Here is a 16,334-nt window from a genome sequence, read left to right on the forward strand (position 1 = left end):
CCACGTGTCCCCCAGCTCCCATGGAGCCCCCCCAGCAGCCATAGGTCCTTCCACAGCCATGGAACCCCCAAAAAACTACAGGTCCACTACAGCCACGGAGCCCCCCCAACAGGCACAGAACCCCCAAGCAGCTACAGGTCCCGCCACAGCCGCAGAGCCCCCCTCCCCCCAGCCGCCACGGGTCCCCTCGCAGCCAGGGGCGCCACGCGTGGCCCCGCAGCAGCGAGACCCGCCCCGAGCAGGTCTGTCCCAGCCCGGCCGCCGTAGCGGCGCCGCCGTCCCGTGATGCTGTGCGGCGGCGGGCGCCTGCCGGAGCGGCAGCGGGGCCATGGCGGCGCCGGCGGGCTCGCTGGTGGCGGCCGTGCTGGCCCACTCGGGCCGCCTCGACAAGGAGGACCTGGGCACCCGCATCGGGCGGCTCTCCTGCCGCGTGGAGGAGCTCAAGGCAGGGCCGGGAACGGGGGGGGGCGAGGGGGGCTTCGGGAAGAGCCGGGGGGCGCTGATCTGTGAGGTTTTCAGGCCGGGCGTGGGGCGGGAACCCTTCAGCCCGGCTGTGACCAGGGCGGCCCAGGCCGCGAGAAGGTCCCTGAGCGCCTCTTACCTGAGCGACGGTGTCCCCTCTGCCGCAGGGAGAAGTCTGCAACATGATTAACAAGAAGTACAACGAGTTCCTGCCCAGCATGCAGAGCGCCGAGGAGCTGGTGTCCCAGGTGGACGGGCTGTCCAGCAACATCGACCTGCTGAAAGCCGGCATTGAAAATGAGGTGACGGGGCTGTGCCAGATGACACTCAGTTCCATCCCAAACCTGTGTCGCGCCCCCCAAGTCGGTGTGTTGCAGGGGGCGGGGGAGGAGGACTCCTGACTGAGAGCCCTGGGTGATATCACCCCTAAAAAACGCCTTTAAGGTGACACATGCTGTGCCACATCAGGGGTGTAAAGAAAGGGCTGTCATTAAGGGCAGGGCCCTGTTTGCTCTCTGTTTGTGCAGTTGGAAAAGTGTGTCACAGCCTCTTCAGAAAGGAGAAATTGATTGGCCTCGTACGTTGCTGTGTGACAGCAGGGGACTGGCTAAGGGCTGCTCCCCCAGTTCCCGTGGGCAGCGGGCACCTCCATCATAGCCATGCGTGTTCACTGAAGTCTTTAAGGAGAACGTGAGCAGCTTCTGCAGGCTGGATTGCACACCCACGCTCTGCTTCAATTTCCCAGGATCTGGGGTTTGCAGCACTAATTAAAAATTAACTTTCAGCTCAGTTCAAACATTTTTGCATTTTAAATAGCTGCGTTAAAGGAACACTGAAGTCCTTTCAAGGACTTTCAAATTTCCTTACAGTGTCTTTAAAAAACCTGTAGCGTATTAGAAAAGAAACTGGTTTGTTTGTTCTAATAACAGCAATATTTAAGTCTACTATCATCACTATCAAGAGGAAACGCCTCTGATAATATTTGCTTGCTGTAAATTAATTGAAAAATTTGTTATTTTAGGTTCAGCGAGATCTAAATGTCGCTGTTGCTGAATTCACTGAACTGAAGCAGCAATTGGAGCGCGACACCCTGGTTCTGAGCGTTCTGAAAAAGCTACAGGAGGTGAGGAGTGGGGAGCAGCTTAAAATCGCAAGCGGTAGTCACCCTCTCTGTGGCATTATTCTGGGCTTCTCTTTGGAATGACTGTCTGTAGCTCCCCCATCTCTAGCCACATGGTTTAAAACATTGGAGTCTTGTATGCCAGTGTGTATCTGCTATTAATGTGTTTGATCGTTGCAGTTTGATACAGCTATTAAGGACTACAATACTGCACTGCTGGAAAAGAAGTACGTTGCAGCAGCTCAACAACTGGAAAAGGTAATAATAACTTCTTAAATATATGACAATATTGTTCATACATGCTTCCAGTAAATTTCACGAGATGCTTTTCATTAGCAAGGGCAACACTTACCCACCTTTTGTGTTTGATCTTCACCCCCAGGCACGAAGCAGCCTGAAGATGCTGGAATCCCGCAAGGGCTTTGAGCTGAAGATCCTGAAAGCGCTGGGCACGGAGCTCACGGTGCAGACACAGAACATGCTCTACCATCTAGGAGAGGAATGGCAGAAATTAGCTGTGTGGAAGCTTCCTTCTTCAAAAGGTACTCACAATTCTAGTTCGTTCCACTATTGGAAACGTCTGGCTTCAAGCACCTGCGAAATAGGCAATACAGGAATAGTGTTGGACTGAGGTTGGTTTAAGGACTCCTTCTGCGGTTCATACAACCTAATGAGTAGGAGGGAGTGGTGACTGGCCGTGTTCTTTGGGTATCACTCCGCTCCTAGAGCATTCAGGTGCTACCAAAAGCAAGCTGATGCAGTCAGTAGTTTTTAAACAGAGTTTTGAAGGTTTGTCTGCCTCGTCTGTGGTATTTCTTAGAAGAAGTTACAGAACAGAAGTTCAGAACAGCTAATGGCAAGAACTGCCCAAGGGTCTGTATGTTGCTGTCAGCATTGAAACACCACCTTTTCCTTTGAATTTGACTCGAAATGGGGAGAAGAGGGTAAGGGAAACGACTGTCACTAGGTATCATTCAATTGCAAGGCGACTGAATTGAGAATTCTCAGATCTGTTGTCTCTCAGAACAGACTGAGAGAGAGATGGTGGTTGTTCTTCCGCAGAAAGCAGCAGCCTGGAGTCAGCGATGCATTCGGAACTGCACTTGCACACAGTGCCATCAGAAGAGAAGATCTCTAGCCCACCAGTTGCCTCTGTGCTGCAGGCATTTGCTGTCCTGGGAGAACTGCACACCAAGCTTAAAATTTTTGGTAAGACAGACCGTGGATAAACATAGCTGGAGTCACCCGAGCGGATGAGTTCAAATCTGTTTTAAGATGGATACGAGGTCCAGTTCACTTCAGTAGTACAGGCTTGTGTTTCCCACTGAGCACAAGGCGAATACTCTGGTTCTTATTAATAGGAAATTATTTATGTGGAATTTTTTATCCATTCCTGTTAATTTACTCTAGTATACTGGTTTGATCTGCAGCTACGTGATTTCACAGTCTGATGTTTAAATAAGTTGTTTTTCACTTTATGCTGCTCTGTTAGGCCTCCATGTCTTTTACAGGAGTAAGTTGGTCTTTAGTGAAACCAAACCCAACATTTTACTTACTGGAGCAAACTTCCTGCCTCTTGCTGTTAGAAAACATCTGTTTTTCATTTCTCAGGCCAATTGTTGCTGAAATACATCCTCAAGCCACTGATTTCATACCCATCTCTTCAGCCATTCACAGAGGAACAGTCAAATGTGCTCATCCTACGTTTTAAGACCGAGGAGCCTAACTTGGATCATTCTTCTCCTATGGAGGTTTTTCACAAGATCCAGCTTGTTTTTGAAGCTCTTCACAAATATCTGCTGAGTAGGTATTTTCTCCCTTTTGGAATTAGACTGAGATAAGTACCTTGTTTGTGTAATTAGAGTGGAAGCTTTCTGGAATATCTGGTCATTAAGCAGTATTGAATTATGTGTAAAGTCTAAGCAGCTTTTACCTTAACTGACTATGCTGTGCTCTCCAACAGCTTGGCATCTTGTCAGACTGGACTTAGTGGTGGTCCAACATTCAGAGCTGGAGAAATGAAAGAGGAAATGTGTTGTTTGTTTGTTTTTTTTATGAACCAGCCACTGCATGTATGACCTTTGCAATGCAGGTGTATTAAAATGTATTTCTAAATTTCTACTCTCGCGAATCCAGATGTGCCTGTGGAGCAGCCTGCAGCAGATAAAAAGGAGCGCAGAGTTACGCTCGCAGAACTGCTCGGCGATATGATATGGGAGGAGTTATCGGACTGCCTCATTCAGAACTGTTTGGTGAATTCAATCCCAACAAACAGCAGCAAACTGGAGCAGTATATAGAGGTAGGTCTCAAAATCCAGACCCACATAGTGGAACTGCCAGATGGGCAGCTTTAACAAAAAGCTGTGTTTTGCAAATACATAATTGTGCATTTCTCTCAGTTAAGCTATGGCTTGGTTTTCCTGTCACATAAAGTGTGCAAGGTCTCTGATCCATGAAACTGGGGCCGTATTTAGCAAGGACCTGGAGACTTTCAGGGCGTGCGATGTCAGGCGCTCTGTGGGAGGCTGAAGATGGTGATGTGGCAGTGCTGCTTGCCCAGCTGGCTTCCTAAGGACTGACTGCTCGGTCTGTATTTGTTGTTAATGGTCACAGGGGTTTCTTGCACAGACCACAGGTTTTTTTTAAAACTTCATACATAAACCAGAACTTGCTGCTAGTGAAGAGTGCCAAAAAAAATTCTTTTTCCTGGAGAGTGGGCTGTTTCAAACAGTTGTAGGATAAACCTTCTGGTCCCTTTGCCCCGGGTAGCCCAGCATAATGAAATTTGATCACCTTGCTCCTCTGGTTATTTAATTAGGCAGCCAGCACAGTCAGGGGGACAGACCTGCAGTTCAAACACTGTGGTGTTGTATAATTGTGGCCCCCAGCTGAGCCAGCTTTTTCCGAAAGGTTGCTGAAAAGCTGTTGGATGGTTAGTGCCCTCTAAAGCCCAGGTTCAGCCTTTGCTTTCAGCTGAGTTTATACCCACCTTCCACTTTGTTCTTTGATTCTAGGAAACTACATTAATGTAGAATGTGTGTTTGCTCTTCTCAGGTGATTAAATCCACAGAGGAATTTGAAAAAGCCTTGAAAAACATGCAGTTTTTGAAAGGAGACACAACTGATTTACTGGAATATGCCCGTAATGTCAACTCCCACTTTGCTAACAAGAAGTGCCAGGATGTGATCGTAGCAGCCAGAAACCTGATGACCTCAGAAATACACAATACTGTAAAGGTGACTGTTGATGCAATACACTGTTTTTTTGTGTGAAAAATAGCTGTTGAAGACAGCTTGTCTAGGACAGTCGTGTCCATTTTTTTGTGGAACACTGATCATTTAGGAATCTTGGCAAACAACAGTTTCAAAGCCTTTTCCCATAGAGCTCAAGTAGGTTATTTTACTAACAAGATGTTTCTTAAAAATACTTGGAGGTTTGCTGCTTTTATAAGCTTTTCTGGCTAGTATCATAACATAAGAAAAAATTAGAGCATTACTTACAGAGTTGCTTCTATGTATCCAACACTATTGACATTGTTTCGTGGTCTGTGTTGTTCATAACCCAGGAGACTTCCAGCAGCCTTAGGGGACTTCTGCAGCCTTGCGCTTATCTTGAGTCTTAAATCTTTGTCATTCAATGTTTTTTGTGCAATGTCCTTTCTCTGGGCTCTAAATTGAATTTTATCTCTCTTGTTTTCCCTTAGATCACACCTGATTCTTCTGTAGCCCTGCCAAGGCTTCCTGGTCCTGCAGCAGGAGATCTCTTAAAAATGGACAAAACTTCTAAACCTCTGCATAACGACACGGTGAATTTGGAGCATGAGACCAAACTGAGCCAGTACACCTTTTCCCTGCCCACGTGCCGCATCAGCTCATCGGTGGAGAAACTGATGGAGCTGGCTTATCAGACGCTGTTGGAGGCCACAGCCAGCACAGATCAGTGGTAGGAATTATATATTATATATATGTATATCAGCAGATAACTCTTAGGTGTCAGGTACTTATTGCCTTTGGCAACACCAAGCATCTGTTAATACATTAAAAGAACAGAAGACACTTGAAAATTAGAATCAGCCGTTAGAGTTAGTGTTTTGGCTGGAGGATGTTTCCCCAGGATCAGCTGCAGACTGTGTTCCCTGCAATGCTCGGGTTAAGCAGACTTTTGGACTCAGTGTTCAGGGAACGTTGAAGTACACTTTGTTGTAGTGTAGCTATTAAAGCAGTGAAAACGCGGTAAGCTCCCCAGTGTGCACAACATAGTTCACAGCTTCAGTCTTTTAGTTGGGAGAAACGCTACCGTGGTGTTCACTTCAGTGTTTTATCATATGTTAGCTGTCAGTTTAGAAAAATCACAGCCATCTGGTTTTTTTTCAAACCAAATGATAAGTGACAGCACCACTTCTGAGGCGAATTCTTGCTTTCTTTGTGCTGGGTGAGAGTAAAGAACTCTAGTTCTGCACCTGGCAAGGCTCTTCAGAGAAAACAAACATTTTGAGGAACCACCTACAGTCTGCTGTAAAAACTGGCAACCGCAGCCCTGAAGGAGAGTTGCCCGGGTACTGAATGCCCTTCAGTGTCCCATGGCAGAGAGAGGGCTGGCTATTTACACACACCTGGTGGGGGAAGGAACATTGTCTCCTTTGTTCCCGGGGTTTCACGTATCTCCCTTCTGACAGGTGGTCCCAAGCTTGTCTTTTCCACACGGAACTGACAAGGTCATCACAGCTTTTGTGAGAAGCTTTTGTGAATTTTCCAGAATGTCGCCTTTGTTGATATCACTGTAATTGATCCTGACAGTCTACTCTTTGTGCCAGTACTTCACTACTAATAAAATCTTGTTTGAGAGAAGGGTGAGTGTCACTTGTGACCGAGGCATTAATTCCACTGACAAACTAACACGAACCTTGTTTTCCTTGTAGCTGTATACAGCTCTTCTACTCTGTGCGGAACATATTCCAGCTGTTCTACGATGTAGTGCCAACATACCACAAGTAAGTGTGTGTATTACCTAGGGCCTGCTTTGGAGGGAGAACAATGCCATTGGAACAGCCCCACTTCTCCCCAGTTTGTCCATCACAGACAGAGATTACTAACGGCTTCCTCCAGTGGCAGAAACCTCATATTCTTAATCTAATGTTAAAACGTACCTGCTGCAGAATAGGTGCTGGAGAGTTTCTGAGTTGGCAGTTGCAGTTCTTTAACGGTTGTGTTTGAATCCAGCCACATAACTTTGACTCCTGGAGCGAAGCAGAGATTTTTCATGGTTTTCCTGTAAAAAAAGAGCGGCAGCGAGGATTGAAAGTTTACAATTTTGTCAGAGAACACTGGGGTATTACTGAAAAGAACTTCTCTTTTCCTCACCATCGTGCTACAACAAAGCATCTTCCTGTTTGAAAGCCCATTGCTAGAAACAATGGGGATATAGCTCATGGTTCAAACCCCAAAGTGTCATTTCATTAGCCATGAAACTCCTTTCCTCTAAGTTCTCGTGAGCGTTAGATGCTTTTATTCTAATATCTTTATGGGGCATTGCCTACAGTTAGTTACTTGCAACATCTGAGACGGACCGTGAGTTTCTCTAGGGCAGGTGTGACAATTTTTTTTTTTAACAGAGCCAGGTCCAAATAAATACACTTTCTCCTCTTCCCTTCCTCCTCCCTGGGACAGAGAGAACCTGCAGAAGTTACCCCAGCTGGCAGCCATTCACCACAACAACTGCATGTATATCGCTCACCACTTGCTCACCCTGGGACACCAGTTCCGGTACCGCCTGACCAACATCCTGTGTGACGGGGCAGCTACTTTTGTAGATCTGGTGCCTGGTTTTAGGAGACTTGGTAATTTTACCTTGAGCACTGAAACACATTGAGGGATGACGTGGTCATTAATCCTGGTATTTGTTGCCCAGTAATTTATTGTGTGGCTACTGGCTGGAGCAGTGGACTGTTAAGAGTTCTGGACAAGTAGCAAGGATGTTTTCTGATGGAGCTTTATGACTCTAAGCATAGAGCTATTTAGGGCTTCACTCTTTGAAGCCCCATCTTCTTGTCCAGCACATAGTTCCAAGAACAGTTCATTATCCAGCGAGATCTCGTGGCACTCAGATTTTGGGATCTGCTCCTCAGTCCTTTGGTGTTTTCTTTACCTTATCCAATGGACACAAATTCCGAGATAAGTTTGTAAGAGGAGCCTGTCATCCATAGCTCATTTTGCTACTTGGCTCTCTTTCAAAAGCATTGCAGCAATGCAGCTGCACAAGAGCTTACCAAAGATGTGACTGGGCCTGGTTCAAGTGGCTCTAGGGAGACTGTTTAGAGCCTGGAAATTCCTTTAGAAATAAAACATTGTAGCAAGTTTGCTATTCAGCACGCACAGTCTTCAAATTGGCAGAGCAAATTTAATAATTGCTTAATTGCTTCTCTCTGCTTGTTTTTGCTAATAAAGGCATGGAGTGTTTCCTGGCCCAGATGCGAGTGCAGAAAGGAGAAATCCTGGAGAGGCTGTCAAGTGCCAGGAATTTTTCCAATATGGATGATGAGGAAAATTACTGCGCAGCAAACAAAGCAATAAGGCAGGTAAGGCAGTCAGAGCCCAATATCCCGTTGTCTGGAGATGTTGTCCTTGGGAAGGAACAGTGTGTGATCTCAGTCCTGAGGACTGTGCAGTGTTTCAGCAGAGCGGAACTTTTCAAAACAACAATTTTCTGGCATGATTTCCCCACCCCAGGCTGTGTCTTTTTGTAAAATGAAAGCATACCAAGTTTGGTGCCTCTTGCTCCAAGCTGAAACGAAAAGCTTCTTAATATTGAACTTTTGTTTATAGTACATTTATAACGGTTTTAACTTTTCAAGGACGAGATCTGTCACGCTTTTAGTGAGCCTGAATGCAAACTGAAAACGATGCATCATTTCCCAGGAACACCTGCTCTGTGTGACAGCAGGATACTTCACTGCCTTCTGCTTCTTTCCAACTGGTTTCTGACCATACATGTTACCTTATGTGGTGCCTCTCAGTGTTCTTTGTGATAACACGTAGGTAACGCACAGCTCTTCTCTTCCAGGTACTGCATCAGTTGAAGAGGCTGGGAAAAGTCTGGCAGGATGTCCTCCCAGTGACTGTCTACTGCAAGGCCATGGGGACTCTACTCAACACGGCACTCTCGGAGATTGTCACCAGGATTGTTGCCCTGGAGGTAACTGCATGAGATGGCCCTGCCAGGCACTGGGGGGTGTGATCAGCCTTTGTGAAAGTTCTTTCCAAGATCACGTTTCAGTGGAACAGTTATCTGTCATAGAAATTATCATTGCGGTCCTCTCTCTGAGAAATGTTCAAGGTATCAGTAACTCACGTCCAGTTGAGACTGAGAACTTGCTGAATTAGCTATTCATTTAATAGGTTATATTTGCTTGAGAACGTTAAATGCGTTCTAAGCCACTGCTTTCATCTTCATACAGAAAGCCACCTTTTTTCATTCCACTTCCAGCTTGGCACTCCAAAAACATATCTGACTGCTCCTCTGGTAACGTTTGTTCAATCCTAGGATATCTCTGCAGAAGACGCAGACAGGTTGTACTCCCTCTGTAGGACCATGGTGGAGGAAGGACCCCAGGTTTTCACCCCACTACCAGAAGATGACAAAAATAAGAAATACCAAGAGGAAGTCCCAGTCTACGTGCAGAAGTGGATGACATTCAAAGAGCTGATGATCATCTTGCAAGCCAACCTCCAAGAAATAGTAGATCAGTAGGTGTCTTCCTTTCTTCCTTTCCAGTTATCTCTTCCCCCTGGGAACAGGAAGCATCTGACATCAGCAGGACCCTGCACTCAGGGGACTCTGTTCAGACAGAAGGCAATCACTGTTAACAAGGGTCAGGTAATTGCTCCTGGGGCTGTTTCTTGGCTGTGTGTTTATAGTCCATTCCAAACTTCCTCATACGTTCAGCTGCCTCCTGCGAGGGAAAAGACAACAGTAAAAAACCCAAGTGCCAGAGGAGAGCCAGCCACAGAGCGACTGTGCGTCCCTGTTGGCTTCTCTAAATTCACCAGTGTCTCACAGGAGGCAGCCTGGCACTCTGCCTACTCCTGGTGTGAGCTGTGCCCTGCTGCTGCAGTTGTTCCACATGATTAGCCCCTGCTTTTTAGATGCTGCTTCTTACTTCTTTTAACTTGCAAGGGGGATTCATCTGAATTACACACGAGGATTTGCATAGTTCCTTCTGTTGCTTTACTTGGCAGGAGTTGTCAGAAGCTAGACATTCCCTGTTCACAGCTGCCTCACACATATGTCTGCGTAGCAAGAAAGCAGACTGTCCTCAGCAGGCAGGCTGAAAAGGTGCCAGCCACAGAGAAAGCACGTAGGGAGGGCAGTTCCTCTTCTGTGCCCTGCTCAATGCTGCTTTTGGAACCCTGTTACGCACCAAAGGTTCCCAACTCCACTTCCACCTAGGCATAAACTATGGGGGTTTTTTTTCCCCCCCTGTTGTTTGGGAGGTGAATAGGAATTTTGCAGACAGGGTTAAGGCTTGTTTTGGAGAAGGAAAAGGCACAGTTTGTAACGGGTGCAAGTCACCTCACAACTTGTTGCTTTATATCCCTAGCGAAACAATGCTGGACTCGAGGTGCATGCAGCTAACAAGCTGTTAATGGGATTTGTTTTGCCTCCAGACTTACTGCTGTACCGAGTGCTCTGGAGGCTGCTTTTAAGGGGATCTTTCTCTTCCTAGGTGGGCAGACGGGAAGGGGCCTCTCGCAGCTGAGTTCTCCGCTGCTGAAGTGAAGAGTCTCATCCGCGCCTTGTTCCAGAACACGGAAAGAAGAGCAGCAGCACTGGCCAAGATCAAATAACTCTGTGGTTACTCCTACATCTTGCGTCTTCTGATAAAGCAAGAGCAATCTGAGTCTTTCAAATATTTTTTTGATTTGACCCTTCTTGTTTGTACCGGTATAAAAAAAGCTTAGCATTAGGTAAGTGCTTCCTGGAGGCTTGACTGAGCGGGGAGGAACATTTCCTATAGCTCAGCATTTGTAGGGCAAATACAGTGGCTCTGTGAGCCCGGGACCAGGAAATCAAAGGTGGGGAACACAGGAACACTAACTGCTTCTGCCAGGCAGATGGAGTTTGGGCCTGAAAATTCAATCTCCTGCCCCACTCCTCAGAGGTCTGGCCAGATCCAAAGTTTCTTTTATGCAGTGGTGGGTATAGAGTCCTGGTGAAGAAGAGGTGCTTTTTGTGATGTTTGCTAATTTCTATTCTTTAGGATTTCACCTTCCTGTTAAACCCAGCATAGACAAATAAATCAAATCATGTATCCAGCATCTCTCTGTGAAAACAGACACAGTTGTCAGATGGGCCTTTCAGGCAAGGCTCCGTATACTGTCATCTCAAGCTTGCTCTCTTAAGGGCCTTATAGAAGGATTTTTATTTCTCAGTAGTTAATCTTATCTATGCAGTTTTACATCAGGGGGCATTTAGCCCTTTTGTGTCTTACCTCTTCTGTTCCTGCAAATTACATAGGAAACCCAGACTTTGGTAGCTTTTGATATCCTCTGAAGAATGCTGAAGTGCCAAACTCTGCTCTTTCCAATCTCAGGTTTCTCTGAAGAGCAGACCTCAGGAGGGTGAAAATGTAGTGGGGGGAGGAGGGAAGAGGGGACCCTGTTCTGAGCAAAGTGTTTATCAAGACACAGGGGTTTGCACACATGGCAAAATTCCTCACCACTTTATTCCTCACGGAGAATATCTTAAAACTGACATAGAATTTTTCAATGTCACTTTGCCAAGTGTAGAAACCAGTTCAGCTGCTTCCTTTACCTTTTTGTTGTGTGTGAATTAGGTCTGGCATCTGTTGTCTTTCTGGTAGTAAATTTTCTGTCCTTTAAGAATAATCAAAGAATCATTTAGGTCAGAAAAGACCTTTAAGATTACAGGGTCAAATTGTGAACCCAACACATCCAAGTCCACTACTAAACCACATCCTTCAGCACCAGATCTACACGTCTTTTAAATACCTCCAGGGATGGCAACTCAGCCCCTTCCCTGGGCAGCCTCTGCCAGTGCTTCACAAGCCCTTCAGTGAAGATGTTTTTCCTGACGTCCAGTCTAAACTTCCCAGGCACAACTTGAGGCCATTTGAGAGAAATGTAAATTAATATAAAAAGGGAATGAAGTGTGCGCTTGTAGCATTATTTAGGTTACAAAAGGCTATGGTTAAGACTTGGAGAAATGTACATTTCTTTTAATGGAAGAACTCACCAAGAACATTCATTAGAACAGCCCAGAGGCCAAGACGTGCCAGTTGCCGCACAGGTGGAACAAAGTATTTCCTACCACACAGAGCTTACAAGGTGCTTACAACTGTTCAGTCACAGAGCTTAACGTTTCAGCCTGTTGTCTCCTGTTGTATCGTTTTCACTTGCACTTTTGTCTGACTTCTCACTCCCAAGGGCTGGTGCAGGGCCCGAGCCACCTTTCACAGCACACCTAAGTGGCCATTCTGCCCGCGGGTCAGCCCAGCGCACCCATGGCCCGTGGCGAGGGGACTCTTCTCTTTCTGGCTCTGACTGGCACAGGGAGGGGGGAAATGCAGTCAAATCGGCAGTTAAACCGAGTCCAGCACGTGAAAATCAATGAGGAAGGGTGATACTGAAGTAAAATCTGACTGCCACTTAGAACTCCAGCTTTTTCTTTTCTTCCCCTCCCAAGTGATGTCTCTGAAGGCTGGGAGTGGTCCCGTAACACTCGCATCCCATGGGATCCCCTGCCCCTTTACACACAGCAATCAAAACCACACGTCTTTTGAAAAACAGCACTTCTCCCGTTGCGGATTGTTCACAGAAATGTAATTTGCTATTTTCTTTAATAAACTATTTATACTGAGCACATTTCCTAGTGTTGTCTGGGGATTCTGTGAGGGTTCTAGTGACACGGTAGGAATTAGTCCTGGACCGTTCTCCACTTACTATGCAGAAAGGGAAAGTGTTGCTCCCGGGCCTTAGTTCTAGTAGATCTAGTTTAAGAGGAAAAAAAAAAAAAAAGAAAGCAAAAATGGGAATCGGTACCATAAAAGAGGTTCATGTGTCAAGGGTGAGCGTAGAATAGTGATGAGAAGAGTTAAATAGGATGCGAGCATTGGGATTTGCCTGTGCCACGTGCACGGCTGTGGGTCAGGCTGAATACACAGCTGTGTGTGCCCCAGCTTACCTCCGTGACACGGTAAATCCAGGGCAGCAGCTGAGCCACGTTGGTATAAACCCCGGGGTGGTTGGGCTCAGCACAGCCCCGGCCCCAGCTCACGATGCCCACTAAGCGCCAGGCGAATCTGTCCTGGCAGACCAGGGGGCCCCCACTGTCGCCCTGCGAGACAGAGCGAGGGCCCATGAGGCAGCCGGGATGCAGGTCAGGCTGCCTTCTCCCACATGGGCCGTAGGAGTGGCCGAAACAAGTACCGTGCACCTCCCTGTGCACCTCCCTGCGAGCTTTCCGTGTTCCTTCTATAAACACAGATACGTCTCAGCCCAACACCGAGACCCCAGGGCACCGCGGTCTGAGAGGCAGCGGGTCCAGCACCACCCCTTGCAGGCTGTTTATTACAAGCTGTTGCCACAAACCCCAGCATTTGCTGGAGCATAACGGGGACGTACAACACTTCAGCCCTTTCCACACCCGTCGCCCCCGGTACCTGGCACGCGTCTATTTTCCCAGGCAGGTAGCCAGCGCACAGCATCCTGGCAGTGAGCTCACCCCCGTACACACACGAGCTGTTGCACCTCTTGGTGCCGATCAGAGGAACGGGAGCTTCGTTCAGCGTCTCGGCAACCTGCCCTGGGGAGGGAGAAAGAAGCCGAGGGGGGAAACAAGATCCTCAGGGAGTGAGAGGGGACGAGCAGGGCAGCTGGAGACTTCGGGAGATGGGAAAGTCGGGATTACTTTATGGGATTACATATGGCCAGGCCCACAGGAGCTGCGGATGTGGGGTGCAGAGCTGCTGGAGCAGGGGTGGGATGAAGGCAGAAGGGGGCATTTGCAAGATGATGGGTGGCATGGAAGGGGCTGGATGGGCAAGCGGGGAGCAAGGGGAAAGGCTCCGGGCAGCCTGAGCAGCAGGGACTGGACGGGAGCTTACCTTGGTCTGGTCTGGTATAGCCCCAGCCAGACACCCAGCACTGGGTGCCCTGGAAGAGGTCCTGGTGGGGGGGTGGCAGACACACGGCACGGATGGCATCTGGTAAGAAGGTGACGGGGTAAGTACCAAGGCAGCAGGGACAGCTTCATGCTGGGCAGGAGCAGGCAGGGACGGGCTGCGGGGCTGTCAGCCTGCAGAGCCCCTCAGCCAGGCGCGATGAAGAGGAAGGCTCTGGGGCCAGCTGCTCCGGAGACTTCAGCTGCCACAGCCACCTTCCCAGTAATTCACAGCTCCGGCGGTGCTCAAAACCCAGCACGCTGCTGTGCACGCTGCCTCCCAGGTGCCAGCTGGACAGCCTTAAAGAGCTGCTCTGGAACAGCAGGCTCAGAAGAAGCTGGGGGTTTGGCCATCTCTTAGTTGTGGGCTCAGGCAGACAACTCCACAGACAAGGAGGAGGACACAACAGCAGCTTACCGGAGAAATTCAGGGGGACTTGGAGCTTCATCACAGCAATGTCGTAGTCTAGGCTGCTGTCATTATAAAGCGGGTGGTAAATTATTTTCTTTACTGATACCCCGGCCTCCTGCTTCATTGATCCATGGGTGGTAACACCGGCAAAAACCAGCCAGGCAGAGGCTTGGAGCCGCCTGTAACTGAGCAGAAATACAGCCTGCCTCTAACTGTAGGGCAACGAGGTCTGGGATAAGAGGAGCTACACAGCGGCTCGGGACACGAGAGAGCCCAGAGGTACCTGTGCACACAGTGAGCCGCTGTGACGATCCATTCCCGTGCCAGCACGGAGCCTCCGCAGTGGTGCTGGGAGCCGTGGTACAGGCTGACCTGCCAGGGCCAGCGCCCCGGGGACACCTCCGTCCCCCCGACCACCCGCACAGCCCTGGGGAGGAGCCCACACTCTGCGAGGCAGCAGGGAACAGGCGTTCGGCACAGCTCCGGCTGCCGGAGCCTCACGCTGGAGAAGGCCAGCGTGGGAGCAAAGGAACCAGCTAGATCCCAGAAGAGATCTTGAGGATGTAAGGGAGGAGAAGAGCACCCACCTGAGCATTTCAGAGCCACAATGCGACCCGATTCACAGCTGCTCCTGTGCGGGAATAAGCCTCTTGTCAGAAAACACATGAACCAAAATCCCTGGTGGGGGGGGGCACTATGGAGCTGCAGCAGTCCCCAATGGGGGTGCTTCACAGCACAAAACCAGGACAGATTTCTATGTCCTTAAGCCTGCAAAAGAAGGCTTCTTTTTTTTGCAGCCCCACCAACAAATTCTGCTTCCCCCAGACCAGCCCTTACCTGACCTGCCACAGGTCTTCCAGGCTGCCTTCCTGGTAGGGTCTCACCTGAATGAACTCCTGTGTGTCATTTACCTTGACGTCCCTCAGGTTCACTCCTTTGTGATGGGTCATTCTGCAGAAGCAACAGTAAGTGTCCCAGGAACGGGCTGGGGGCCTGCCAGGGGATCAGGCACATTTAATCCTGCCATGAGAACAATGGTCCACAGTTCTGCCACTCTGGCAGCTGGGAATGAACTTCCTTGGCAGGAAAGATCTTCTGCAGCTCTTCTCGCAGGTCCCTGTGAGCACTTTCCATGTTCCCCGAGACCCACTTTCCACCCTGCACTCACCAAGGGGCTGCCCTGACAACCTCCCAGCCTTCAGCACCTGCTTTTCCCAAGACCATCCCCCTTGGAAAAGGGGGGAGCAGGGGTCCAGGCAGCCACGTCTGTCGTGCCCACCTGAGATACCCGAGCTGCCGGCAGAGCAGGGTGCCCAGGGAGAGGCTCCAGTGCTCATGGCATGCCAGGAGCCAGCCGGGATGGCCTTCCACCTGCGCTTCCAGCAAGGAGTTTGCCACATTGATTCTGAAAGACACTAAAACCATTCCATTAAAGACAACCAGCAAAGTTCCCTTCAGTGTTCTGTGCAGGGCCAGCACATCTGAAGGAAAAAAAAACCACAAACACCCAAACCCCAGAAAAAGCCATTTGAAGTAATTAGAAACTATGCATTAACCTGTTCACATATTCTCAGTGCCTGGGTGGCAACTCTGCCGGATGATTACACACAAAGGAGTCCTGCAAGAGTTGCCTTTGCTGTGGGATCACTCCATGCAACCGAGCTGTAACGCTGGGGAGTGCAGCAGGGCTTCTAAGCAAAGTGAAACCATTGCAAAATACAACTGAAAGCAGTTGGTAGATGAGAGATTCATTATTAAAGACCATCTTTTCTGCTCTTGCTGGGCTTGGCAGGCACTGTTCTGCATACTGCTCCCCTCTCCCCACCCTATGTGGCAGCAAACAAAGATGTAAACCTCTACTGGGAGCTCCACGGACCACAGGGTCTTCCTCTTCACCATCACTGCACGTTGGGATCGCTTCCGGCTGCTGCAGCAGAATGAATTCCTCATCTAGCTGAGGCTTCTTCAGGTGTTTCACTTCAGGAAACAGAGAAGGGGATGGAGGTGGACTCACATGGTCTGGGCAGCATCCGAGGATGCACAATATTGGGAACAATCCTGCACTGCCCACTGGAAGAGGTGATGAGCCTCTCAATGGGCACAGCTGCAGTTCACTGCTGGGACCGCAGCAACCAGCAGCAGATCCCTGCTGGTCCAGCCGC

General features: G+C 48.8%; 2 protein-coding genes across 2 annotated transcripts; one reads left to right on the forward strand and one right to left on the reverse strand.

Annotated features, from left to right (window-relative positions):
- Positions 1–298: 298 nt before the first annotated feature.
- ZW10 (zw10 kinetochore protein) lies at positions 299–12,458 on the forward strand. Its single transcript, XM_014949619.1, has 16 exons — positions 299–445; positions 630–764; positions 1,484–1,585; positions 1,763–1,840; positions 1,965–2,124; positions 2,645–2,791; positions 3,194–3,385; positions 3,719–3,882; positions 4,637–4,819; positions 5,287–5,525; positions 6,502–6,573; positions 7,250–7,419; positions 8,027–8,157; positions 8,643–8,774; positions 9,123–9,325; positions 10,306–12,458. Exons 1-16 carry the CDS (start codon positions 329–331, stop codon positions 10,424–10,426), a joined length of 2,346 nt encoding a protein of 781 aa, XP_014805105.1. The 5' UTR covers positions 299–328; the 3' UTR covers positions 10,427–12,458.
- A 21-nt stretch (positions 12,459–12,479) lies between these two features.
- TMPRSS5 (transmembrane protease, serine 5) lies at positions 12,480–15,122 on the reverse strand. The gene is made up of 8 exons (XM_014949520.1): positions 15,010–15,122; positions 14,760–14,803; positions 14,456–14,618; positions 14,179–14,351; positions 13,705–13,803; positions 13,261–13,403; positions 12,783–12,935; positions 12,480–12,588 (listed from the first exon to the last, which is right to left on the reverse strand). Exons 1-8 carry the CDS (start codon positions 15,120–15,122, stop codon positions 12,580–12,582), a joined length of 897 nt encoding a protein of 298 aa, XP_014805006.1. The 3' UTR covers positions 12,480–12,579.
- Between the last annotated feature and the right edge of the window lie 1,212 nt (positions 15,123–16,334).

The sequence above is a fragment of the Calidris pugnax genome, unplaced genomic scaffold, assembly GCF_001431845.1.
Source record: "Calidris pugnax isolate Ruff unplaced genomic scaffold, ASM143184v1 scaffold180, whole genome shotgun sequence".
NCBI classification, from domain to species: Eukaryota; Metazoa; Chordata; class Aves; order Charadriiformes; family Scolopacidae; genus Calidris; species Calidris pugnax.

What these genes read in the sequence shown, in the direction of transcription:
- TMPRSS5 (XM_014949520.1), bottom strand. Translation starts at nt 15,122, where the DNA reads ATGACCCATCACAAAGGAGTGAACCTGAGGGACGTCAAGGTAAATGAC. An exon ending in CTATACCAGACCAGACCAAG is followed by an intron (nt 13,404 to 13,704) that starts GTAAGCTCCCGT and finishes CTCCCTCCCCAG; the next exon opens with GGCAGGTTGCCGAGACGCTG. An exon ending in GGAAAATAGACGCGTGCCAG is followed by an intron (nt 12,936 to 13,260) that starts GTACCGGGGGCG and finishes TCTGTCTCGCAG; the next exon opens with GGCGACAGTGGGGGCCCCCT.
- ZW10 (XM_014949619.1), top strand. Translation starts at nt 329, where the DNA reads ATGGCGGCGCCGGCGGGCTCGCTGGTGGCGGCCGTGCTGGCCCACTCG. An exon ending in AAGCCGGCATTGAAAATGAG is followed by an intron (nt 765 to 1,483) that starts GTGACGGGGCTG and finishes TTGTTATTTTAG; the next exon opens with GTTCAGCGAGATCTAAATGT. An exon ending in ACAGCCAGCACAGATCAGTG is followed by an intron (nt 5,526 to 6,501) that starts GTAGGAATTATA and finishes TTTTCCTTGTAG; the next exon opens with CTGTATACAGCTCTTCTACT.